Raw genomic sequence first — 26,740 nt, 5'->3', positions numbered from 1 at the left:
AGGTCTATCCTATCATTGGGAACAATGTCCTTTTTGTTTCCACCCAGTTTCTATGTGTCTCACTGCTGTGTACTGCCAGAAGGCAGGTTGTATCTTATGTGCATGTTAGTGGGGTACTGTTCATGGAACTCTACTCTAGATGTACACTACTCCATTCTTTTTTAAACCACTAAATCCTCAGACAGAAAGTGCTAACTCTTTTATCTAGCAATGTCTCCATGTGACATCAAATACTTAGAAGTATGTAGTCATTCTTATTTAAGGAAACAAATAGGTGTAACTCTATCCATCCTACCTCAACTGGGAAGTTCCTTAACTGTAGGGCTGAGAAGCTCACAAAGTGGTAGGAATAAACCTAGCAAAAAAGAGTTGCTGAACCACTTAGTGGGCACCCCTTTCAGTAATGTGAATAGCATACATAAGTGACAGGACTTCTTAAAATACATGACTCAAATGAAATATAATCTAAAATGTAAAGGAGAAAGAAATACTTGAGCAGTTAATAAAAAGGTAACCAGGCCAAATAACAGATCTCCCTAAGATCCTGACAGCCCAGGAAAACCTTTAGACTGAGGATAACCTTCCCTCAAGGCTCAGAGTGTCCCAGTATGTAAGGATAAAGCAAATGACATGACAGCTAACAGAGACTGTGGTACCAGTCACTGTTGGGGAAGTCCTGTGCATTTGTCAATAAAGCACTGTCTGGCCTATAGGGAATCTAGATAGGAGGGACTAGGAGTCCAGGAGGATTCTGGGAAGGAGAAACACAGCAGAGTCAACATGTAACGCCATGAGGTAGGAGCCCGGAACTATTCTCCGGTAAGAGACATACTTAGATTAACAATTATGGGGTAATTACTTAAAGCAGAGATAGCCAGTAAGAAACAAGCAAGGCCAACAACAGTTTCATAATTAATATAGCCTCCTGTGTGATTTGGGACTGATGTGGCTCTAGAACCAGGCTGGCGGGAAAGCTTCTCTCAAAGAAAAAGCTTCTCTTAACAAGTCACTCCTACAGCACGCAGACTAGGGTCCATTCATTATCCTGAACTGTCCCTATTCCAGAAATTGTCTGAGTCCTCCTGATGGATTAGGAACCAAGGCAAAGTGTCACTTGAATCACGAAGGGAGTCATTAAGATAAAAATCATGAAGTAATGTAGTATCCATGGTTTTAAACAAAATGAAGTGACTTTAGGGTCAGCATGTAATCGAGATTTGACCTCTTCAACAGGATAGTTCATCAAGGATCTAAGTAAGATGTCACCTGCCCCAGAGTCCCAGGTAGGCAGGGTGGTCAAGGGGGGCTGGCATTGATGAGTGAGAATGAAACTAGGGGGAAATGAGTTGTCCAGTAGGCTAACTCATCAAACATCTGGCTTATGGTGCAGGGAAAGAGAAGGCCACATAGGAGTCAAAAGGTAAGGAGACATTTAAAAAGAATCTCTGTGGTGACTCACAGGAATCATGAATCACAATAGTGCCTCAGCTCAGAGTGGTCTGAATAGAATCTGTGAGAGCCATTGGGTGCCACATGTGGAAATATCACACCATAAACAACAGATGTGGTAACAAGAGGGTCAGGGCAGCATACCGGCCATGACACCAGTGTCAGGGACATTACAGTATTAGGCAGATAAATGGGAAAAACTTAGGGCAAAGCCATGTTAAGTGGGTTTCTCAGGCAGGACAGCACATAATTAGGACAAGGTTCACTTCAGATCTCCAAACTACCAAGGGGATTCTGCCCATACCCGTGAGCATGCCCAGAACATTCTTTTGTTTTATTCATTCCAGAAACACTCTTTAGTTTCTGCATCCTTCTGTTTGCCTCTAGACTAGCAATGAGTCACATTAATGTAATTTTCAAGTCAGGTTTCAAAACCCTGTGGGCAACAGATCCAGTGATCTTTCTCTGAAATAGCTCACTTAAGACTTTTTCAGGATACATGATGTTTGTATTTTCTGAAGACTTTTCCAGACAGCCCTGAGGGAAAAGCAAGGGAATAATACCCTTAGATACTCTCATTCACCAATGAGAGAGGCAGAAATGCCATAGCTTGTCAACACATTCAGTTGGCAAGGCAATGGAAAACAGAGATGTTCCCATGTCCAGTGGTAGGAAGAAAAGAATGGTGCAGCTTCTGTAGGATAATTTGGCAATGTCTAATATATGGCAAATACATTTATCCTCTGACCAATGAAACTAACTTTTGGGTACTTATCCTAAAGATACACATGTACAAAAGGAGGCAGAAAGATTATGGAAAATACACATGGCTATAGCAAGCCACCAAATTCAGAATTCACTGAAAATCTGGAAATTCAAGAACTGAAACCAAAATCAGGGAAACAGGACATACAAATTGTTTTCTTCAGCAAATCAGTTATTAGGAAAACAAAAGGAGGAGAATCACAGAAGAAAATATTTAACAGAAACACCAAACAAATGCACTGTGTGGGCCTCATTGGAATCTGGAGTCAAACAGAATGGGGAAACAGGAAAGCTCTTTGATGATGGGCGCCTAGTAAGTGGGATACTAGGGCTCAAATTACGTTCCAAAAGGGATCTACAGATTTAGGAAAAAAGATTTATCAATTAAATGTGATTTGGGGATTTGTTTCAATAAGAACTTAGGGAATGTGATAGTGTTCCATATTTGCTAAGACTAAGCACTGTGGGGTTAAAATAGGGAGAGGGCAATAGGAGGCTTTCATTATATTCTCTCTACTTTTATATGTCCTCTATCATTGAAAGCTTGCATATCGCTCTCTCTTGTCTCTCTCTCCCCCCACACACACTCAGCATTAATTCAAAGACTATAATCAAAGCCAGCTTTCCTCCACAAATTTGCAGCATATATAGATTTAAAAAAAACACAAGAGGTTCTTTTTCCCCCCTTGGACTCAAGCATAATGATGGATTTCCTTGCTAGCCAGGAAATTTACCAAGAAAAACAAGTGAAGTTTAAAATCTTATGAGCAGCCAAACTCCTGTTGAGGTGCTCTGAAGTTTCTGGGAAGCAAGAACATCAAACAATTTCTGGAGGAAAACCTAAGGCTGCTGCATTAAACCATGTTAGTAATTAAAAACAAAGCATAAGCCATAAGCTTCACATTTATGTACAACAGCTCATTTGCTATCTAGACGTAGAGTCTTGATTTCACAGTGACAGTACCATGATCATTTTTTCTCAAAATTTCTCAATGAACAATATAAGTATGTACAGTTGATTCGATCCAAACATAAGTGTCCCATCTTCAGTAGCAGAAAATTAATTAGGATGTAAATATCTCACTGACAGTGGTACTCAGGGTAAGGTACCAGCTTGTTTTTCACTTGCAAAGAAACTTAAGAGTGATGTAAGTGTCTATGTTTCCCTTTTCCTGAGACTGTATTACAGAATACAATAAACACACAGTGATAATGCAGCTTCTAAGAGAGCAGTAACATGCTATTTAAGTAGGACTCTCTTTGGGTCGCTCCTTCCTGAAAGGTTTTTGAAGTCTGGCCCACGGGTAGGGCACAGAAATGAAGGTAAGACCCTCAGGACCAAGGCTAGGTCGAGAATCTCTCCATCTCCTTTTTTGACAGCTAAGGGTAGGTATCCCCATGAGCTATGGCAGACAAGATGAGCCTCTTCGTGGAAAGAGGCAAGTTTTCAATGACTGCTCCCAAGCATGACATCTTGCTAAGGCAATCAGAAACTAACTAAAAACATCATGTCTCTTCTGGGATCCCAATTCTTATTTCTGTGTCAGCTGCAGGCATGAGGTAAGCTCTCCCTGTGCTCGTTCATACTGTGTGGCAGGAGAAACAGAGGCTACCTCCTATCCCTGAGTCACAACTAACAACTATACCAGATGGACTACTTCCTAGCAAGGCCAAAGGGAAGCCCATTTTCCAATTCCCAGAATATTTTATGTTCTAGATTATTCAGTCTTAACCGGATATTACAAACTTTGTATTCAAACTGGGAAACAGGCTATCCACAATGGGCCAGGAGAAGCATTGGGCACCAAGCTCAGCAATCTGCAAAAGCCACAGCCTTCAGGGGAAAGCATGGGAATTGGCTCCCCTGTGAGCTTTGGGTCTGTTGTACACCCTCAGATTTTTTCTGAACCCTGGTCACCTTCCTCAGAACATTTGCAAGTAAAAAATGAAATGAACTGCAGCTTCCAGCATACAAAGATCCCACTATTAAAATGTCAGGTTATCTCACACCATAGAGTAAAGTTACTAGTAGCAAAGGGTACTGAAAGCAGGAAATCAACTACATAGTCCAGGCAAATTTGATAACCTATCAAAGCCAATTAGTAGTTTGCTTTTATTCTTTATTCATCCCTTTCAATGGAATAGTCACAACACACAGGGAAGCATCCTAGAAAGTGCTGGGGAGATCTGGAGGCTCTCTGGATGATGGGGGAGGAGGTAGGGAGACAGAGCCTGCACCAACACACTGGGAAGCACTGCATCAAGCAGACCAAATGAGCACCAAAGCCAGTAGCCAGGAAGCACACAGTGACAATGCAGCTTCCAACAGAGCAACATTGGAGAAGAGGCTTGATTTGCTTAAGACAAAACTTTTAAAAAGCAGAACAAAAACAGCTGTGTTAACTGACTAGCGCTAATTAAAAGAATCTCAGCTTACAGAACCAAAACCCAGGCAGACCACACAAACAGACTGCTCAGTTCTAGTAAAGAACAAAGAGGGATAATGACTTTAAAAGGGCTCAGATGGCATTATGCTGATGGGCTTATCAAAACCCACCTGCAGGGGGCATGCCTGAGTTTCTGAATAAATTGCCATCTTTTTAACATTCCTGGGAGTCAGGGCCAGAGAACGCCAAGTTCCCCCAGGCAAAATGCAACAATTCCTTTGTTTTGTGTCTTCCCTGGTACCCAGATGACCTTAATATAAAAGGGACACATAAAGCAACCCTGATACAACCCAATCCTGGCTGACTACAAAAGTCAGTCTCTGGCTGGATATGTGATTCACAAATTAAAGTACTTGCTGGATAAGCAGCAAACATGAAGACCAGAATTGGGATCCCCAGAGCCCATATAACTGTCAGGTAGATGTGACAGCCTGCTTATAACTCCAGCACTCAGAAGGTGGAGACAGGAGTTCTGGGTTCCATTGAGACACCCCACCTTAACAAATAAGGTGGAAAGTGATGGAGACTCCCGGATGTCAGCCTCAGGACTCCACATGCATGACATACAGGTTCACACACACTCAAACACGCATATACAAACAAACCACAAACACATACACATGAAAAAAGGAAAAAAAAAACGGTCAATCTCAATTTAATGTTCAAAAACAGAGTCTGATATGACCAGATCATACCCCTCACAGAAGGCTGAGGTCACTACACTTGTCAAACACATAAGATCAGCACTGTCCTCATATTTGTTACAGTGTTACTGAGTGTGAATCTAGGATACAAAACATGCTATGTTGCTCATCTTTACCCACTACAGTAACCATGCAGATGGACCCCCTATCTTTGTTGAATGTTAACCATATACCAGGTAATTCTGCACTCTGGGCAACTGAATTTTATCTGTTCTACTATCAACTATCTTCCTCATTCTTCTGTTGAAGCCCTAGGCTCTAATATGAAGGTACTTGGATAGGGCTGGGGGTTAGATAAGGTCATGAGTGTACCCACATATGTCCTAGAAAGGAAAGGAAGAGAGACCAAAACTTAGACAACAACTTCTCTGAGTCATGTAAGGAAATTGTCAGTATAAAGGTGACTATCTACAAGTCTGGAACTGGGTCATTTCTAGGAATAGACTCAAACTTCCAGATTTCATGAAGAATTATGAAATGAAAGACTTCTTCAAGCCACCCAGCTTATAGAATTTTGTTGTAGCAGGCAGAATGGCTAAGACAAGCATGTAAAGAGGAGAAACACAGGCACAGAAAGTATGAAGCACATGTCAAGTTTAGCGAGTGGAACCAGGTTCTGAAAGATCTCTCAGGCAATAAATAAGTCTACACTAATTTCTTAAGAAAATTAATTCTAGCCAGGCAGTGGTGGCTCACCCCTTCAATCCCAGCACTCAGGAGGCAGAAGCAGGCAGATTTCTCTGAGTTCAAGGCCAGCCTGGTCTACAGAGTGAATTCCAGGACATTCAAGGCTATTATACTGAGAAACCCTGTCTCAAAAAATAAAAAAACTAAAAACAAACAAACAAAACTAATTCAGACAAACACCATCACCATCTATAAATTGTTTCTTGTTCACTTAATATGCTGATTTAATACAACTTGCTAATTATAAAAAATTCCTCTTCAAAATATAGGAATATGGTTCTAATTGCAAGGGAATGAAAAGGAATAATCTTGCAGATGACACTGTCCAGCAGTACTTTTCGTGATGATGGGAATCGATAGCCTATGCTGCCCAATGTGTAGCTACTAGCCCTGTGCTTCTCAACTGCAGGCATTTGACAATGTCTGGACACTTTACAAGTTGTCTCAATGGGAGATGGATGCTACTGGCAGCTAGTGGGTAGAGGTCAAGGATGTTGCACAGTCTCTTGGTGTGCAGGATGGCCCACACCAAGAGTCATCTATCTCAAAATATCACTATTGTCATTGCAGAGAAAATATGCCCTACCCAGGTGTGACTATTGAGAACTTCAGATGTGACTACTGAGACTGGGAATGAGACTATAATTTTATACTAATTAATTTTAGAATTAAAAATTAAGAGAAACTAATAAAATTCTGAATTTAAAGGTAAATAGTGACATGTGTCTTAAGCAAGCAGTACAACTATAAAAAGTATGTATAATATAAAAAGAAGGGTTTTGTTTCCCAAGTATTTCCATTTGAAGGAATAATGTATCTTCAAGGAAGCAAAAGATTCTGATGTTTGAAATCAGAAAATAATGATAATAAATAATGGCATAAAAGTTAAAATCTTGACGCTTTTGAACATGACCTGCCCAGGTACCAAATGTGTCAGAAATCACAAGAAAATGCTCCCATGAACACATGCAAGTAACTCACTCTTGTAGGGTCTCCACACCCTTTTCTTTGTATTGTAGCTCCTGCTTCATCTGGGCCAGCTCTCGTTTCAATCTGGAAAGCTAAAAACACTTTTTTTCAAATCCAAGCAGTGATAAATTATTTATACAACAGTCATTCACGTTTTTCCTTGATTTCAACTGCATGGATTATCTATGGTCCACTACTCTAGGAAAACTGCCCTGCTTAGGCTAAAACTCCCCAATCCTGAAGAGTGTGGTGAAGAACTGTCTTCTGGATATAGCATGGTATTGCACTTGTGAACTCACAGCAGCTCTAGTTACCTACTACAACACTTGCACAAAATCAAGTCAGCCACATTCCAGCATCGATGGGGAAGTGGCTCCCTTTCTGAGGAGCCCTTAGCAGTTAATAGCTGATGGGGAAGAAAAAAGTCATCTTCTTTGCAGAATGTGACCACTAGTAGAATTTCCATGCTCCTACTATCATACCCACACACATGTGGGAAAACACTAATTGTACTTAGGTTATCAAAAAAAGGAAAAGGCATGAAGTTGGGAAAGGAATGTGTTGGGGGGATATGGAGGAATCTAGAGGAAATGGGTGGTGGATATGATCATATTTCATTGTATACATGTATGAAATTCTCTAATGAATAATTATTTAAATCCCCAATCCAGACAAGTCCTATAAAGTGTGAAATAGTACTTGTTTTCTGATGGCAATAATGTACATACCACATAGCAACTGTAAAACTTTATCATCTTCACTTATATTTACCCCTCATAGATACTACCAAGCGTAATGCAGCCTCTGACTACTACCTGAACCTCAATTCCTTGATACGATTCCTTAAACAGATTCTGGAACCTAATATATGTCTTCATCAAACCACATGGGAATGGGCCTACAAACTTGTCCGTTTAGAAAGCTTTCCAGGTGGTTTTCTTTGCTGTGCTTAAACTTGAGAACTAAAACACACAGCTTAGTTTATGGAATTGCACACCAGTAAAAGAGGAGGCCTCATTACCAAGATGTTTCCTGAGCTTTGCCAGAAAACAACACGAGTCCTCTTTCAGACAACCAGGTGAATATGGGCCTAAAGGGATGAGACAAGTTATCACTTAATGAATATAGGTGTCACCAGGGAAGGATCAGAATCCTTTGGATGAAGCACTGCTAAAGGAGCTGGCTCATTGTGACTAGCAAGCCAAGAAGAACAACAGTTACCATGGGTCAAAAGTGGTACCCTATTGGCACAGAAAAGCAGCCCTGTGACACTGGGTCCTGACACCATCCATCTTCCCAAATGGTTGGATAGCCTATCCTATAAAACATGTCATGGATACTGTACTTTTGTGTGATGGGAAATAGCTTTAAAATAAAATACTTTTTTCTGCTATTGCAAAATAAAATAAAAACAAAATGCAAAAATGATTTGGGAAATAAAAATCTTACCAATATCTTGGTATTGGACGTACTGCTGACCACACAATGAATCATGATAAGTATTGTTACATAAAAATACATACAGTGCTTCCAGCTGTGAAAACCCTGATTTTACTTACCCTATCCCGGCGACTTGCTATTTCTGCTTTAATCTGGTGTGGATCATACTTTGTGTTAGTTGAATATCCAGAGAAGGCTAAAGAAAAAGAAAATGTTTTATTTTACAACAGAGTCTTTAAAATAAATGAACAAAAGGAACTTCTGATTCATCATGTTAATAACTGATTCTCAGTCTGGATTTACACATGGGCACTGGGTCCCAAATAATTAACATTTCACAACCTCAAATCTGATGTCTGATTTTTGCATTAAAATCTACTATGTGATCACATAAGAAAATATAAGCTACAGGTAAATAAACTGTTTGATACTTCTACTACAAATCCATGAGGGGTAAAGCCCACATAGACACAAGGGAGAAAAGAATATGGTATGAAAATTGCTCTTACTCAGTTACATTCTTTCCCATACAAAGACACAGACATGATTAAAGGATAGCATCATAAGGATAACTATTGTTATTCTCCATGGTTGCATGTCAAAGGATTTTATATTTATTATCTTGGCATCTATAATCTCCTAATGGATAATTGTTGCCAAGAGAAAGAAAACAAGAACACTGAAAACATGTAATATTAAAAGGCAATTCTGTCAAAATCTAGTTACTGTGTCAGTCTAACCAGACTAAAGGCAGTGTGCCCCCAAGTTACCTGTTCCCTAGAAACTGAAGTAAGGTGTTCACACTTTGATTCTCAGTCTGCTTGGATGTTTGGCTTAAATAAACCTATAGTTTCTTAAACAATGTCATGCGCGCAACTTAATGCTTTTCAAACAGTGTCATTAGTACAAGTCAATACCTGGGGTGAATAAACCCCACAGATCTGTTTCTGTCCATTTCTGTCCACAAAAAGCTTCAAACCGTTTCTGACATTTAAGAGGCTGAGAGCCTCAGTAACTGTCCCCACCCCCCTCACTTCTCTACACTGTTTTTTCTTCTATTACTATTACCTTGGTTTACATAGCTGAAGCCTTGGTGGTTTGTACTATGGCAACTTTCTTTCTATTCTCTTCCATAGTTCCATGGTCTTTACCTGTGAGCCAACCCACTCAAGTATCATCAGCTTTCTTTGTCTCCTGTGATTTCAGTACCTATAACTGACCCTCTCGTAATTTAACTTAGATGCTCACAACCAGAACTTAATTCAAGATCCTTTCCTCATTTTCTACTGGAAAGGACAGCTTAAAACAATCAAGTAGCTTACACAGCAAGATTATTTAAAACTTCAATTAGAACCACATCCAAAGTTAATTTGAGCAGTTTAGAGCTCCTATTTTAAAAACAGCTCTATGGAAAATCTCCTATTTAAGCCCCATTTAGTCAGAACTTCAAACAACTGAATCTACTGGAAATAAATATCTGGAAGAGTGCAATGTCTGTCAGCTTTATCTCAAATTGTCTTATACTTAGAATTGCGGTCTCTCAAGGACACGGAGAAAAACATTTTTATAACACAATTCTTAGGTGGGTGTGGCAGCTCATGCCTGTAATCCAGGATTTAGGAATCTGAGGCAAGGAGACTGCTTTAAACTAAAGGCTAGCACAGGCTCCAGAGTGAGACTCTTTCACAAACAAGAACAAAATCCACAATTCTTTGGCTAGGAATACAGATCATTCATAGAAAATTTCATAGCATGAGAAAAGTCCTGTATTTAACCAGCACCAGTCCCCCCCCCACCCCATGTACACACCAGAATTCTGTCTTACATAAGAATGTTTATTCCCATCTGGGCGGTGATGACGCACGCCTTTAATCCCAGCACTCGGGAGGCAGAGGCAGGTGGATCACCGTGAGTTTGAGACCAGCCTGGTCTACAAGAACTAGTTAGTTCCAGGACAGCCTCCAAAGCCACAGAGAAACCCTGCCTTGAAAAACCAAAAAAAAATGTCTGTTTCCAAATTCTACAACTTATGTTGCCCGATTCATAGGTATCATTTAAGATCAGCAATGAATGTTATAACTCAATGTTATTTTTAAATTTTTAAAACTGTATGGGAATGGGTGTTTTGCTTGCATATATGTCTGTGTACCATGGAATGCCTGGTGCCCATGGAGTCAGAAGAGGAAGACATTGGATTCCCTGGAACTGAAGTTACAGATGATTATGAGCTACTATATGGGTGCTGGGAATCAAACCCAAGTCTTCCATGAGAGCAGCCAGTGCTCTTAATTGCTGAGCCATCTCTCCAGCTCCTCAAACAATGTTCTTTTTGAAAAAGATTTATTTTTTTATTATGTGTACAGTGTTCTGTCTGCGTGTATCCCTGCAGGCCACAAGAAGAGGCCAGATCTCATTATTGGGAGCCATCATGTGGTTGCTGGGAATTGAACTCAGGCCTACTAGAAGAATAGCTAGTGTTCTTAACCACTGAGTCATCTCTCCAGCCCTCAAACACTGTTCTTAACAGGAAAAAAAATTTATAAATATCACCACATCAGGGCAAGGGAAATGGCTCAGTGGGCAAACTCCTTGTTATACAAGCATCAATACCTAAATTTATATCCCCAGAACTCATGTAAAGCCATGTGTAGTAATACATATCTGTAATCCCAGTATTCCTACAAGATGAGAGTTGTAGACAGGAGAATCCAGAGACTCTTGGGCCAACTTATCAGGCATACAGAGGTGTGAAACAACAAAATGTTGTGTCTCAAGGTGGAATATAAAGACCAACATCTATGGTTGCCTTCTAGCCTCCACACATGCTGTGTGTTCCCACTTTTACACACACACACACACACACACACACACACACACACACACACACACACACTCCACACCTAAGCCTAAAGGCCTCTGGTTAAATAAATATACAAATGTCTAAGAGTTGCATTTACTCTCTTACACTCATTAAACTTGTCAACTTAAGTCAGGAGGATAATGCCAATTGTGTTTCCCACTGAGACTAGAAACTAAACCTACCACTACAATTCAACAACATTAAACTCAGCAAGTTCCAGGACATCTAGAACTGTTACACAGAGAAACTCTGTCTTGAAAAACAAAACAACAAAACCCATGTTAAAAAACCATTAACAAACAGCAGAATCTGGGAGAAAGCTCAGTATATAAAGAACCTACCACAGAAGCTTAAGGACCTGAGTTCAATCTTCAGGACCTATGTTAAAAAAAAGCTAGGCACGGTGGTATGTGTTTGTAATCCCAGTGCTGAGAAGACAGAGATAGCAGAATCCCTGGGGCTAGCTGGCCAGACAGCCTAGCCTAATCAGTGAGAGACTCTGTCTCCAAAAAGTAAATAATAGTAAGAACAAACCATAGCCCTTGAGGAACAATACCTGAGGCCTGGCGTTCACATACATGTGCACGCATATGCAAACATGTTCATCCATACATACACATGTAGATGCATACTTGAAAACACACAGACTAAGTAACATATACTGGGAGTTATCACCACAAAATGGTTCCTGCCTCTGAAATTTCTTTGGAAAAAACTCAATAGCGACTTGAAAAACACATGAGAGCCAAGGTGGTCTCTACTATACATCTGTACAGAAGCCTCTCCCCACCCCTGTCTCTTGCTTCTCCCTAACAGAACCATAACACTGACCAGTAGCCATACTCGGCATACTTAAGATACAGATGGAGGGCTTAATGAAACAAGACTACCACTATAGACACTGCAAATCCACCAATGAAAATCCCCAACCCAATCTTGGGAAGACTCCATCATTCATGAATTGTTTGTCCAGGCATATGGGATTAAGTCTTCCATTATCTATAGCTAAAACCATGTGAAATGACAGCTTTTACTGCACTAACCATTTCTGTTATAGTCTAAAATTAAGAATTCCAAGTCTGAGATGAAGGAAGAGGCAATCCAAGTATCCAAGACTGTGAATATATTTAATCTCAAGATGCTAAGAATAGTTGTGAACACTGCAAACTTTTAATAGTATAATTCAATTTATAAATAAAATGCTGAGTTCCAGTAAGTCTATCAGAAGCACTCTTGGAGTCCAAGGAATAGCTTGGAATCATGATCCCTTTTCATAGCACACATGCCACTTTTATTACAAGATAGCTGCCTACATATCTCCAACCCTGAGGTTTTTAATAAAGACCAGACTTTTACCTCTAGAACCTCTTCTCCTTTGACAGTTCCATGCAGAAAGACATTAAATAACTCAAGGGGTCTGTTAAAGAATATAATATTGCTTTGGATGTAATAATAATAATAATAATAATAATAATAATAATATAGATTTAGCTGGACAATAATGCAAAGTATATACCTTATTATAATAGAGTGCCTTTCACATATATTTTACCTATTTTCACAAAATCTTTGTCAAGCAGGGAAAACAGTGGTATTTTCCCCTCTTATATACAGGAAAACAAGAAGTTTGTAGTGACTTGACCTGCACTAGCCCTCACTCACAGGAGGAATCATAGCTAGGACTTGAGCTCCTGGGGATTAGCTCTCAGTAAACACACATGCCCTCCTGTAGCCTTCAAAATTGAGGCTTGCTGACTAACATGTGAGAAAAATGCTGTGTGATCTATTTTTCTCTGGCCTGCTCCAACCTGCCCGTAGGAAGGGAAACAAAAGGATGACAGGGTTGCCTAAAGCCCTCATCTTCAGCCAGACAAGCAGATGAGAAAACCTTTAGCAGAGTGCCGATGGAAGATAGTCTGAGTGGGATAGGCTTGGAGCCTCAGAAAGAATGTTGGCAGCACTGATGGCTGATAAGGTCAAGCTTTGCCACCACCTGACCAAAGAATCCAGGATGAGTCAGCATGTTCTCACCGGAGATAAGGCCGCCTCTTTCCCAGGCACCCAGAGACACTTGCGGCCATCTCAGCTCATTCTTGGAACCATGATAATAAAGTCACATTCCTACTGCTAGATGGGACAAGTCACAGTCAATCTAGGCCACCAGACCTCAACTCAGGAATTACCTGAGAGACTTTAAAGGAACAAACAATAAAAATGTCCAACTCCGTCCACAGCTAATTAACAGGCAGTAGCAGTAGATAAAGGCCCTCCACGAGACTTGTCTTCATAGTTGACAACTGCTAGTGTAGACTGAGGGTAAGAAACTGTTTCCAAAAAGAAATAAATATTAATTATATTTGCTTGGTTCTCTGGGTCATACAGTCTGCCTCAAATGCTTGATTCTTCTGTTTTAATTGGCATAGACAACAAGTGAGTGAATGGTCATGGCTCAGTTCCAAGAAAATGTTTTTTGCAAACACCTGCATGGATAGAATTCAGCCTGCAGGCCTAACATAGTTTGTAGACCTGTGGCTTAGACTACAATTCTACCACAGGCAAGAAGTTTTTCCAAAGGCTCCTGCGAATGGTCACATAGTTAATCTGAATTCATGCAGAGGCTAGAATTTCACAAGAATGAGGGAGTAACTACAGAAAAAATGCTGAGATACAGAATGCATTAATCAGTAAAAGGAAAGCAAACAGAAGAACATGTTGCAATGAAAAATATAGGAGATTTCTGCAAAATGGAGCTGTAAAAGATAGGGGCATTTCCACTGTAGAAGTATTTCATCTTGAGTGGTCTACAAAGCATAACATAGGACGGTATAACAGGCAGTGAGCTCGGGTGCTCATAGACATGAAGGAGGGTTGTGATCTGTGTTCCTGGAGACATGTTTTCCTTAATAGAGCACTGCATCTGAATTTGTTTTAGTCAGGAACAAAAAAAATGTCAAGGCTTGAATATTCTTAGGTACCAGATGGCCCAACATTGACACAATTTTTTTCCTCAGTGAATGGAGTTTCACTGTAGTGATCCTATAACTCAGGGGCAAATATATGAAGGGTGTGAGCAAAATGCACTTCTACTCCTCCAATCCTCTCAACACCCTTCTATCCCAGCCTTGGAAATGGCTATTCTAGTTTGTTTCTGTTTATCACTGTTGCTTCATTTCCCTGACAATCGGCCATTAAGGATAAATTGTGTCCCCAGAATTTAGTTCATACCAACAGCAGGCACTAAATATCTATGCAAAAATGACAGGATGTGTACTGATCCCGGGTGGCCTACATGAAAGTCAAGAACTACAAAGTACTCTCCCTTGTAGTTGTCCCATGTATTTTGCATAATTTCTAGACACCATATTAATTTATAGTCAATCATAATTTTCAGATGATTTGAAAACGGAGGAAGGCTGAGTGTATTTCAAAATTGCAACCAGTACTTCTGAGATGCCTTTCTCTTGTCTGAGAAAGAGTAGAGAGAATTGAAGGTCAGAAATACATCTGGGTTCCAATCTAAGCTCTATCATCCCTTGGGTACATAATCTTAAATAATTTAATATTCTCTCCTCTCTCTCTCTCTCTCTCTCTCTCTCTCTCTCTCTCTCTCTCTCTCTCTCTCTCTCTCTCTCTCTCTCTCTCTCTCTCTCTCTCTCTCTCTCTGCTCCTCTCTCTGTGTGGGAATATGTGCCTGTGTATACATGTTCATATGTATGCCAGATCACAAATGTATACTGATTTTGTGCATGCATGCATGTGGAGATCAAAGATAGCCCTCTCACTGGCTTGAGGGACCCACCTGTCTCTACCTCCCTCAGTGCTAGGATTAGATGTACCACTATGCCCAGCTAGTTTTGCATGGGTTCTGGAGATTGAACTCAGGTCCTAATGTTTACAAGGTAAGTACTTTAATGGCTGAACTATCTTCCCAGCCTTATATTCAATTTCTTTAGAGAACAAAGAAGATCACAGCATGTGACTATCTCTGGCAATCATACTAACATACAAGAAATATTAGCTTATTGAATACTGCTTTACTTTTGCTTCAAGTTATTGCCAATGGAGGAAGTAATTAATAGAAAGCAAATCTAGAGAGACAGCACTCAGTTCCCAGTACCACAACAAGGAGCTAGCTACCTCCTTGCTTAAATTGATTAGCTGGCATACAGAGACATCCCATGCAACTGACTGGAGCCAGGTGTGCTATGGATCCAGCCAGGAGCATCTCCTAACATGGTCCCAGGCCCTCTGGCGTGGCTATATAAACCATCTGTTAGATCACAGACATTTAAGCCAACAGGATCACTATACTGAACTTTACCCTGTGGCTAGAAAGAATTCAGTTGAGTCATGACTAGCAGGGTTTTCCTCATTGTAATCAGTAGCTCAGGTTAAACAGAACTCTGAAAAGGCCTGGTGGAAACCCTACGGACAGCAGCCACTTGATAAACCACTTGGATTAACTCCTAGATTCCATTCATAGCTGACTTTTTCCCTGGTGAGCTGATAGGCCCCAGGAAGCTCCATTGGCATCTTCAGCTCTTTCCTGAAAACAGGCAGGCCCAACTCTGGCCTTCAAGATAGCTTACTCCCAGAGAAGACACTGGGTCTAGAAGGTTACTTCTGGCAGGTCAGGCCAGGGAACCTGTTGGACATGTCCTAACTTCATTACACTACCAAGTCATCAGCTGCCTCTACTGGAGACACAGAGGTACCTTCAAAGATAGTCTCTTGAGTCTTTCTAATTGGAGGAAGGTATGTAATTGAATATAATTCCTGATCTGCCCAAATGTCAAGGGAATGAAAAGTCCATGGAAATATTAAAAAAATAAACTTGTCAGTGTCTCAGCTCCATGGGATGTTAAGTAGTGAATAATCTTGTTCCATAGGCTCAGCAGCACACTGGTGCCTTCTCCCACTTTCTCCTCCCCAAAGTGAATATTCTAAGGATATATGTATTTTCAAGGTCATACACTGCTGAGTTCCTACAATCAGACCTAACTAAACTGATAGCTTCCAGGTCATGGCCCATACTTTCCCTTGACTCAATTTTACTTTTCCATTCACTGGCAAAAAAGGTTGTTTAAGTTTTTCTTTTCTTTTCTTTCTTCATTTTTTTTCTGAGACAGAGTTTTCCTGTGTAACAGCACCAATGGTCATGGAACTCACTTTGTAGACCAGGCTGGCCTCAAACTAGAAGAAATATGCTTGCGGGGATTAAAGGTGTGGGCAGCAACATCCTGCTTTGTTCAGATTTTTATGACATGTATTCCTTCTCTTTCTTTTTAAAACAAAATTTGTTTTTCAATTTATTGGTTTTATTTTATGTGTACAAGTGGTTTGCTCTGCTTACATGTATGTCTGTGTGCTACATGTGCCTTACGTTCATAGAGGTTAATACAGGGCATGGGGATCCCCTGGAACCGGAGTTATGAGTCATCATGTGGATGCTAGGAATCAAACCCAGGTCTGCAAGAACAAATGTTCTTAACTGCTGAGCCATCTCTCTATCCAATCTATTCTCTTTCTAAATTCTGAATTGAGATCCTTTCTTGGGGACCTAACCAAAATATGTAACAGATCAATCACAAAAGGGTTTCTGGAAAAAAAAAGTTTTGGGTGAATCATAAAAACAAACAAACAAACAAACAAAAACAAATCTTGTCAATATTTGCCTCTTCTTTAGCTACAAAAAGTGATAATCCTGTATGGATTAACCTTGTTTCTGCCAAGTAGCATTCTGAAAGCTTTAAGAAATGCTAACCATACTACCTACCACAGACCCAGTTATAAGCTAATGCTTCAGGTTGGTGTGACCTACAGGTTCTAAATCTGTGACCTTCTGATACTAAGATAGCCATACATGCTGGGCCATAAAAATTATCTCAAAAGACTGAAATCCTACTTAGTATAGTTTCTGGGAGCAATAGATCAATAGCAATAAATAGCAAAGCAAATAAACAATAGATCAGTAGCAATAGATCAGCAGCAACGTGAACATCTTTTTCTAGTCCCAGTAATTCACTTCTAAAGAACCCATGGATCAAAAGTAATTCATAAAAGAATTGAGAAATTATTTTGAAGTACATGAAAATGAAAAAATACCAGCATACTACATTTTGAGGGAGTGGATTTTATATTTCTAAAAGGTATGAAAGATGTAAGAAAGTTTTAAATCACTAACCTACAGTTCAGATTTAAGAAAACTAGAAAAACGGGTGGCAAGATGGGTTAGTGGGTAAGGGCACTTGATGCAAAGCCCAAGAACTTGAATTGGATTTCTGGGGCTCACATGGTAGACTAGCTGGCAAGTCTAACCTGACCAGGGAGCCCTAGGCTCAGTGAGGGACCCTGTCTCAAAAAATAATGTAGAGAACAACTGAGGAAAACAACTGATAATTGACCTCTGGCTTCCATGTGTATGAGCACAAACACATGCACAAACCCAAAAAAGAAGAAAAATAATAAGACATAAATTATTGATATCAGGCATGAAAAAAGAGACCACCACCTCACAGCCTACAAACCTTAAAAGAATAACTTGTATACTTGACCATTCAGATCACAATCCAACAATCTTTCCATTTCCACAAAGAATTTTATACCCCAGGACTTTTTTGGTGAATGGTATCTACACATTTCATGGAGGAGATGGAATACTTGTCAATGCATTCTATGAAACTAGTATTACCTTGCTACCAAAATAAGACCACAGCCTTAAAAGAAAAGTGTGGAGTAAAGAAAGCTTCTATAGCTCAGCGCTGAGTTGACCTATCACTTTATGCTGGAAAGTTTAAAAAATAAACTAGGATGAACCAGTATCTTATGAATAAGAGATAAAATGACTTGGAAGCAACACATTGTTGTACCTGAGTTGCCTTCATTCCCTCAAGAAATATAAAAATAAAAATCTTTACTTCCTGTTTCAGAAGCAAACCCTTCCCCAATGTCCATATTTTCTAAGTTCCTTCAGCAGTAGTTGCAATAAAAAAGAGCATTGATTCCATTCTGACTTATAGAACAGAAAAAAAGCTAGGATTATATCTTTTGCGGTCAAAGTTGTTACCAGCATCAAATACCTAGCAATAAAGCAGTGTCACTAGTCAGCTCCCCACCCCCATGTCTCAACTAGATTTTATTGATAAAAACAAAATCTAGTAGTACCAAGTTTATATGTTCTCTCCAAGATCACTGGCATCCAGATAAGTGTATCTGTACAGGCAATTCTTTTGGGAAGGGTCAAGCATGTTCAAATAATGACTGATCATGTTTACAAAAGGCCCTGGTTTCTGAAACTGAACCTGGCTCCTTCCACACTTAGGTGCCTTCTAAGTGTTAGTCAAATGAAAGCCCACCTCTGACTGTCTCTATACTAAGCAAGGTTTCTTTTGAGGCTAGCGTAGGACAGCCTCTTATTTAAGGATCAGAAAGAGCTGGACTAGACTGGGCTATTCCTCATTCAGTGTTCTGCCCAACAAGTCTAAAGCGTAATGAAGTCTAAAGCCCATAAACAGCTACTCCACAGACAGGAGGCTGATGTATCTGCAGACTCCTGGATCTCCCCATTCAGTACATATGAAGCCACTGTGGGCTTTCTTAAAAGATCATTTCAGACAAGCAGTGTAAACTGCAGCCATCTCTAAGTGGAGCCCTCCAAGTGAAACCTAGCAATCATAAATTAGGAGATTGTTTCACATTGCTGTCTAAAAGTACATGGGTGTTTGCTTTACACCATTCACACCTGATCTTTGTTAGTCACCATACTCCAGAATCTGGGTACAACATAGACAACTTAATAAATATGGATTGCCCAACAGTATGTGACTGAGAGTTTACAAAGCTGCTTATCAAATAAAAGTGATCACGGTTCAGAGAACTCAGTCAAGAGAGTGGCTTTAAAGAAACACATTCACTGAGGGAGACAAGTCAACTTACAGCTGGTATATGAGCGGCCATCATCCTCACACAATTTGTGCAGCTGTTGATACTCTTCCTGAGCTAGTTCGAATCGCTGTTGCTTGATTTGGTAGATTTCTTTCTTCGCATTGAGAGCCTCCTGGGCTACAACTAAATACTCCTTCAGCATCCGTTCCTGTTCTCGCCTCCACTGCTCCCTTGGATCTTCAATCTGGGTAAGCTCTGAAATGAAAAGGGCAAAATTACAAGTGAGTTCAGGGTGATGTCTGCAAGTTGGTTAACAGGTGCTTATGTAACTAGTCAATTAATTAATTACCAAGGTGCACAATATGGAAGGTTCTACTACATCATGAACCTTTCTGAAGAGTGGCCCACCTTCTACTATGATATCTAAAGCTCAGACAAGATGAAAATGCTACAAGATAAATGGAAAGGCAATACAAGAAAATAAACATTGGAGAAGATGAACCTAAATGAGCTTAGAAATGTATAGCTAGAGGGTATTAATAGCAATATTCTTCAAGACTTCTTTAATGTGGGGTAATACACACACTACTCTCCCCAACTCATCTTGCTCCTCTCCACTTCTGATTCTATCTTGACCTCTTTATCTCTTGACAGTCAGAATTGTGACATTTCCCACTTCTACTTTCTTACTCTGCAGGCTTGGGAAGAGCCCAGACCTATCTCCACTTGCAATCTTTTTCTTGAATTCCAGCCTGTGATTCTCATCTTCTTCCTGACTTCAACTCCTACACAGACCTAAAGTAACTCTAAGCTAGTCTCCAAAGCACAACTCATTCTCACACAAGGGCTTTTCACTATCCAAAGCAAGAGCAAATCAGACAATACATAATACACATTGCTTCAACCTAGGCTTCATCACCAACTAGCTTCACCAGCTTAGCCACACTGGGAATCAACCTAACTCCTATCCTCAAAGAACTCTCACCTGAGTTCCCTCTCACACAACATGCCAGGGGTCATGAAGATATGCTGGAATAGTATGCAGAGTCTCCAACATAGAGGAATCTCAGAAGCACAATGCTAACTTAAGGGTGCCAGACCCAACAGGGCCCATAGTGTTTGAGCCCATTGATATGAAATGTCTACAACAGGCAAAACTGCAGGGACAAAAAGTAGATTTGTAGGAGGAAGATAGAGACAGCGGTAAGGTAGAATGAAGGATAATTGCTTAAGGAGGTAGATTTCCCTCCGGTTCAAATGAATGTGTTTTGCAACTGGAGAGAGGTAGGTGCACAAATGTACTAAATGCTATAGTAGACAGTTTATTTCAAAATGTTTTTATGATCTATGAATTTTACCTCACAGGGCTAGAAAGGTAAATTATATGTTGTCTGTGATATACAAACATATACACATACACACACACACACACGGAGGGAAGATAGCAGGATGGAGGGAGTGGGGAGGGAAGGAAGGGGGGAGAGAAAGAGAGAGAGAGAGACAGACAGAGACAGAGACAGAGAGAATGTATAACTGTTCCAAACTAAGTCCTCCTTGGAAATCCTCTCCCCACCTACTTGACCATATTCAGTCACCACTGTCACCCCAGACACTTAGAAAGTTCTCCAAGCCTTCTCTATATCAAATAGGAAAATAAAAATGTAAAATACAAGAAGTCAGAGTCCTGCCCCAGTACCAGAGTTCCAGACACATTTATTTGGCCTAATGTGGGACAAGAGCAGGGCTTTTTAATAACTGCCCAGATGTTACTAATGTTTATTCAGCTGTTAAGAACCACTGCAACAACCCAGGTGAACAGCATTATTCACACTATTCCAGTGCTCCAGAGGGTCTTGGGAACCTTAAAGGCTGCTAGTCTAGGGTCATTTTGTCTCTTACTTCACCATCAACCTTTACAGTTCCCATTTTAATATTGATTCCTCAAATGTCAAGAGTTTTAAAATTGGATTCTCTGAAGGTCTTCAGGGAAGGAGGTGGTATGACACTATAACTGTTATGCTTACTTACTGTCTCCTATGCGATGGGCCATGGGAAGAAAGTCCTCTGTCTCTATCTTAAGGTTCATGTCCACTTTTCTGAGTATGAGACCCTTAAGAATTGATAACTTGTCTCACTCTCCTGTGTTCCCAATGCTAGGAAGTACAGAGGAACTCTAGAAATGTTTGTTGTGACATAGTTAGTGAGCAGGAAAGCAACAATAATGGCAAATAAAGGGATATCAGAGCAGGAGACAGCTAAGTTTATGAGACAAGACTGTTAAGAAGGGTCGGGGGGGAGAGGCTGGAGAGATGGCTCAGCGGTTAAGAGCACTGATTGTTCTTCCAGAGGACCTGAGTTCAATTCCCGGCAACCACATGGTGGCTCATAACCACCTTGAATGAGATCTGGTACCCTCTGCTGGCCTGCAGACAGAAGGCTGTATATACAATAAATAAATAGAATATTAAAAAAAAGAAAAAGAAAGGGTCCTGGGACCCACAGCAGGATGCAGGCTTCCCAGAAAAGCTGTATAGACCCACTGCCTTTGCCATCTGATAAACATCAATACCACCTGGCCCTGAGAATTATAAAGCCTAATGATACACCAATAGTGCCAAGACTCACGGCCCAGGGAACCTGGTGAGCAAGATAGTATTATGTATTCAAAGCTTCCCCTGGATATCTTAGTTGGGAAGACAACCCTAGATAGATGGCTACCTTCTCCGGAACACACATGATCATGAGATGTTGGGCATGCTAAACGTCAGTGGAAGAGCTACCTTCAGCTTCTGTCCCTAGAAGGGCAACGGGACAGAACAGTGCTTATTCCCCTTCTCCAATCATCGCTGACTAGACTTTGGAACAGTCGCACTGCTCCAGTTTCAGAGTCCCACAGGGGAAGCTCCACTGCTCCAAGCTCTAAGATACAAAGATTCAGACCCAAGTAACTAAAATCTTTGGAGTCAGCCCCACAGCCCCAGCATGGGAAAGAACTTCAAAGTTACAAAGGTAAAGAACAACACAGATCTCCAGACATTGTCTAACAGGAGAGGACACTCATGGCAGCTTCTAAGAACTTGTAAGTTCTACTTTGGAATCAACATGAGAAGTTTTTCTGTTTCCGAGATGCCTGGAGAATTTATTCCTTTTAGGAATAAACAGAAAAATCAGAAGTGAGGTATAACTATATGCCTGCTTTGTGTATTCAGAATTCAGCTAGAGAAAATTTAGTATACAATATTACAAAAACTCAATATTTCATTGGGCACCATGATCATTTTACTTTACAAAACAAGGGTTTAGTATTTGAGATTATATTTGAAAACTTGAAAAATGAAATAAAGCAAACAAAAAACTCATATATAACAATGAAAATGTGGCACTCTACTTACTATTTATGTGGTCCATATAATAAATTCCAATTTGTTTATCATATACAGTTTCCCATCCTAAAGGAAGTTCATCTCCAACACAATCAGCAAAGGTTAGTGGCTTTGTTATCCTGAAAAATAAAATTGTGAAAACAAATTTCAAAGTCAGGTCAGATTTTAATAACCTTGATGATCTAAACTATTGTTTCATACAGAATTATAATTCATAGTTTTTAATTGACAGCTTTGACCCAATTACTTGGTTGAAAATTTATTTTACCAGATTCGTTTAAGTAACAATCAATAATCATGTAAATACACAGACCATTAAAAACATACTATTGAAAGCACACTTTAAACACCAGTGAAAACAGATATTGACAATGACCAACCAAACAAGTAAGACAAGCGTCTTCTTCCACACAGTGTGATTAATGAGGCCATGGCAATGGAATGTAACTCTTCCAGAATAGGAGAGAACCAGGCTCTGTTCTCACTCCCCGAGAAATATCCTCCCTCACAACTTTCAGTTCCACGCAATACATGTGAACACAGCCTTAGGTCTATGCACAAGGTACTTGCAATATTTTCACCCTATCCACTAGTGAATCAAGCATCAACCACTGCACAAAAGCAGAAAGCCAGGAAACCTAACAATATAGTGAGATGCCTTCTGAATACTTCCTGCATTCCTTGTACAGTAGGGATCAAAGATTTCAAAGGGTCCTTTTTCTAGAGAAAAACAGCCAAAGCACAATGCCTACAAACATCTCTTCTTGAAGGAAATCTGATTAAGGGATCCTGGGCTTACCAGGAGACAGAGAAAATAAAGGGTGTACCATGGATTTCTTTAATCAGAGCCTCTTTCCTCCCCCACTCTCATGATCATGTTGATTGACAAGCCAGTTTGAGAGCAGCAGCTGTTGTATAAAACAGGACACACCTATAATTGTCTGAGTCTGGGCAGCTATCTCGTTGGTTGTCTCTATAAATGCACACTGACTGGCATGCATGGGAATCTGACAATCTAAATTTCACAAGCTCAGTCCTCCCACTTCTTCTGTTCAAGTCTCTGGCTGCAGAAAACTACAGACATCAAAACTGTAGCCAATCCCCGTGAGATTTTCCCCAAACTGGTTGGACAACAAACCTCTCTCTCCTAGGATGGTTGAAAAATTGATAAAAAAAACACTATCAGAACAACACTGACTCCAATTTGCATTTAATCTTCATTTTAAACATGATTTCAAGAAGCTATGGTCAATACAAAACTAGAAATAAATAGACAAAGTAGTGTAGTCTGTGGACAGCCTCCCAAGTATGGAACATTGAGAAGGAGGAGGAAGAAGCACAAGAGTTTAACCTATTGCACACTCCCCTGCTCCATCCTACAACACATATCAGAAGCAGGGGGAATGTGTGATGGTATACTTCCATGTTAAGCCTGCAGTGAACCATGGGAATAGGTCATAGCAAAAATAGTTCTACCTTAATGAAAACTGAATCCTGAGTATATCACTGCCATCCCAGCATAATAAATATTCATATTTAAGCCTAGAGGACCATAGACAAAGACAGGTAAATCTGAACTTTATTTACATATATGATTCAATCTACATACGCAAGTGGGAAACATATCTTTACAACACGGCTGAGCCTAATCCACTTACTTTACACTTCAGAATTGTTGCTAAAATTATAAGATCCTAACTTTCTATTTTTTATAAGGAAAATCAAGTTGTTCTAATATCAATTCAATAATCTTTGCCTCAGGAAGAAACTGAGAGGTACTTCTGCCATTTTGATGAATTTCATTTTGGCATGTTTCCTGATTCTACTTCCTTTCTATGTCAAACATGAATTGTTATAATCATACATAGTACAAGTGCCCCAATGCAAGCCGAGGAGGAGTTACACCTCTTGGAGTTCAGTTAATGTCAACAGCAAGGCCTCTACAACCACAGAAAAGTGATGAAGTTCTTAAAGGTAGTCTTAGAAGCCATAGTGCCCACCACATTTTCCCAGACCACTGACTTTGAGAAAAACCAGGAACCACATTCCAAAGATACTTAAGCTACTTCATCATGTCTTTACTGTACAAATATCAAAATGATGTTTTTCTGCCAAAAAAGGTGTTTGTGGATAACACTACAAGAGGAATAAATATATCATGTCACATGAGTTATATACCTTCACAATCTGTTTGATCACATGTTTGAGGAGGATATTGCTGCTGGGCATTGTCTGGGATTTGAAAAAGTGGAGTTATTTTGGCTGCTGTTAGCTAAAAAGCATGTTTCCTGACCTGTCAGGGTGAGACTGAGAACCACCCACAACAGACCTTAGATTTGATTGGGAAACAACCAGCACCAAAAGCAAGGTATTAGTTTCCATCCTGGACAAATGTCATGATCCCTTGTCTTGCCAGCTATCAGCCCTCATTTGGCATAAAGACAGAGACTCTCCTTCAAATGCAATGGCTTTGCACAAAAATGTACAACACTGGGCTCAGGGTATAGCTTAGCAATAGAGTGTTTGTCTAACATGTGTAAAACCTGAGTTCCTTTCCCAACAATACACACACACACACACACACACACACACACACACACACACACACACACACACACAAATAAACAAAAAGTACACGCCATTGAGACTTTCAGGACCCTGGGCTGCTGTTACAGTCTTACCCCAAACGAGTCCACACAAAGCATCTAGATCTTTTTACTTCAACCTTTACACAAACACAACTTCCCACCCACCCATCCCTGCAAAAGCCATTCCCACTTAAGTCTACCACTTTGCCCTTAGTCTTCCCTAGGCCCATGATTAAAGGTACTCTCCTCTAGTACCCTGAAAAGGTCAGCTTCCCCCATCATAAATCATCAGCAAAGATTTGTCCAACTCCCAAACCCTTTCCGCCTTGGAAGCAACTTCCGTTTTTGCCTCATTGGGCCCAGTGGGCATGAAACAGGACTCTGAGCCATATTTACTGCATTTCTGTACATCTGCCACGGGCATGAGGTTAACTGTTTAGTCTCCTCACTCAGAGTCAAACATATCTTGTAAAGGAAGGTGCCCTTTGAATCTAGCAGGCAACGCAAGGTGCATTTGTTTTCCTGAGACAGTCCTTCCTATCCTCACTGAGAGTCTCAACTACAATAATTCCATGTCTCCAAACACAGAAAAATCAGTCCTTTTAATTTAAATCACTCCAAACCCTAAACCACCCTTCACAGTCAGATTCTTTCTTGTATTTCCCAATGAACCTGAGATGCATGCCTTCTCATGGGAAAAGCTAGGTTTGGAGAATTCAGGTATCCTCAGGTATGCCTGACACCATGTGTGCAATTTTTTTACATCTTCCTATATGGTTTTCGAGCCAATGTGGATAGAAAGAAGCACAAAAACTCTTCTCAGCACAAGGCAATGTGAACCAGGAGGAGCCAAGAGAAGGCACAACAACTTGGCTAGCATTTCTTTTAAATATGTTGCTATTTTATCAAAATATAAAGATGGAAAAAATAAAACTGCTAATGCTAGCAGATGGCTTGTATGAACTTTATGCTGTTAAAAGAAAAGTGGAAATTGCTCAGTCTGTGGAAAGGCTAAACCTTTAAATAGCATCCGGACTCAGCCGAATCCAAAAAGAAAAGGACAGATTTAATGGAACTGAAATATGTCAAAGACTATGTGAAAAAGATAAGGCAGAAGTTAACTTGTTTACATCCTTTTCACTTCTCCTGGACTGGAGACCCTTCCTTCCACCCTCCCCCAAGGCCCTGAAGTCTTTTACCTTTCCCATACTGACATAGCATACAGAAGCAGGAAAGAAAAAAGGAGACTCAGAAACAGAAAAAAAAACAGTGTGGATTATCAGGAACAGAAAGGAGACATAAAAATTACAAAGAACAAAATTCAAACCACCAAATCTGAAGACTTTCAGTAAAATGTATTAAAAAAAGATCCAAACGAAACCTTTCTTGAAAAGCCAAACAAAAGGCTCAAATGTCTCAGTTATTCAAGAGAGTACTATCCAGAGATGCACATCCCTGAAGACTCCATGAGTCTATTTATATCTAATTTTATTTGTCTTTTGCTTCGTTTATTTATATTTAATTAATTTTTACTAGAAAAGCTGTGACTATATATCTCTAAGAG

At 40.1% G+C, this 26,740-nt stretch overlaps 1 protein-coding gene across 2 annotated transcripts in view; it reads right to left on the bottom strand.

The window, feature by feature from the left end:
• The window catches only part of Wwc3 (WWC family member 3), a 103,969-nt gene that overhangs the window by 41,142 nt on the left and 36,087 nt on the right, over positions 1 to 26,740 (bottom strand). For both annotated transcript variants that reach the window (XM_005074154.4, XM_021229552.2), the window contains exons 2-5: positions 22,598 to 22,707; positions 19,257 to 19,460; positions 8,581 to 8,657; positions 7,034 to 7,113 (exon numbers count right to left, since the gene is read on the bottom strand). In XM_005074154.4, the coding sequence (XP_005074211.2) occupies positions 7,034 to 7,113; positions 8,581 to 8,657; positions 19,257 to 19,460; positions 22,598 to 22,707 (471 nt within the window). The remainder of the gene's footprint in view (positions 1 to 7,033; positions 7,114 to 8,580; positions 8,658 to 19,256; positions 19,461 to 22,597; positions 22,708 to 26,740) is intronic.

This window comes from Mesocricetus auratus, unplaced genomic scaffold, assembly GCF_017639785.1.
Source record: "Mesocricetus auratus isolate SY011 unplaced genomic scaffold, BCM_Maur_2.0 Super-Scaffold_100003, whole genome shotgun sequence".
NCBI classification, from domain to species: domain Eukaryota; kingdom Metazoa; phylum Chordata; class Mammalia; order Rodentia; family Cricetidae; genus Mesocricetus; species Mesocricetus auratus.
This window is presented reverse-complemented; position numbering and strand designations above follow the sequence as displayed.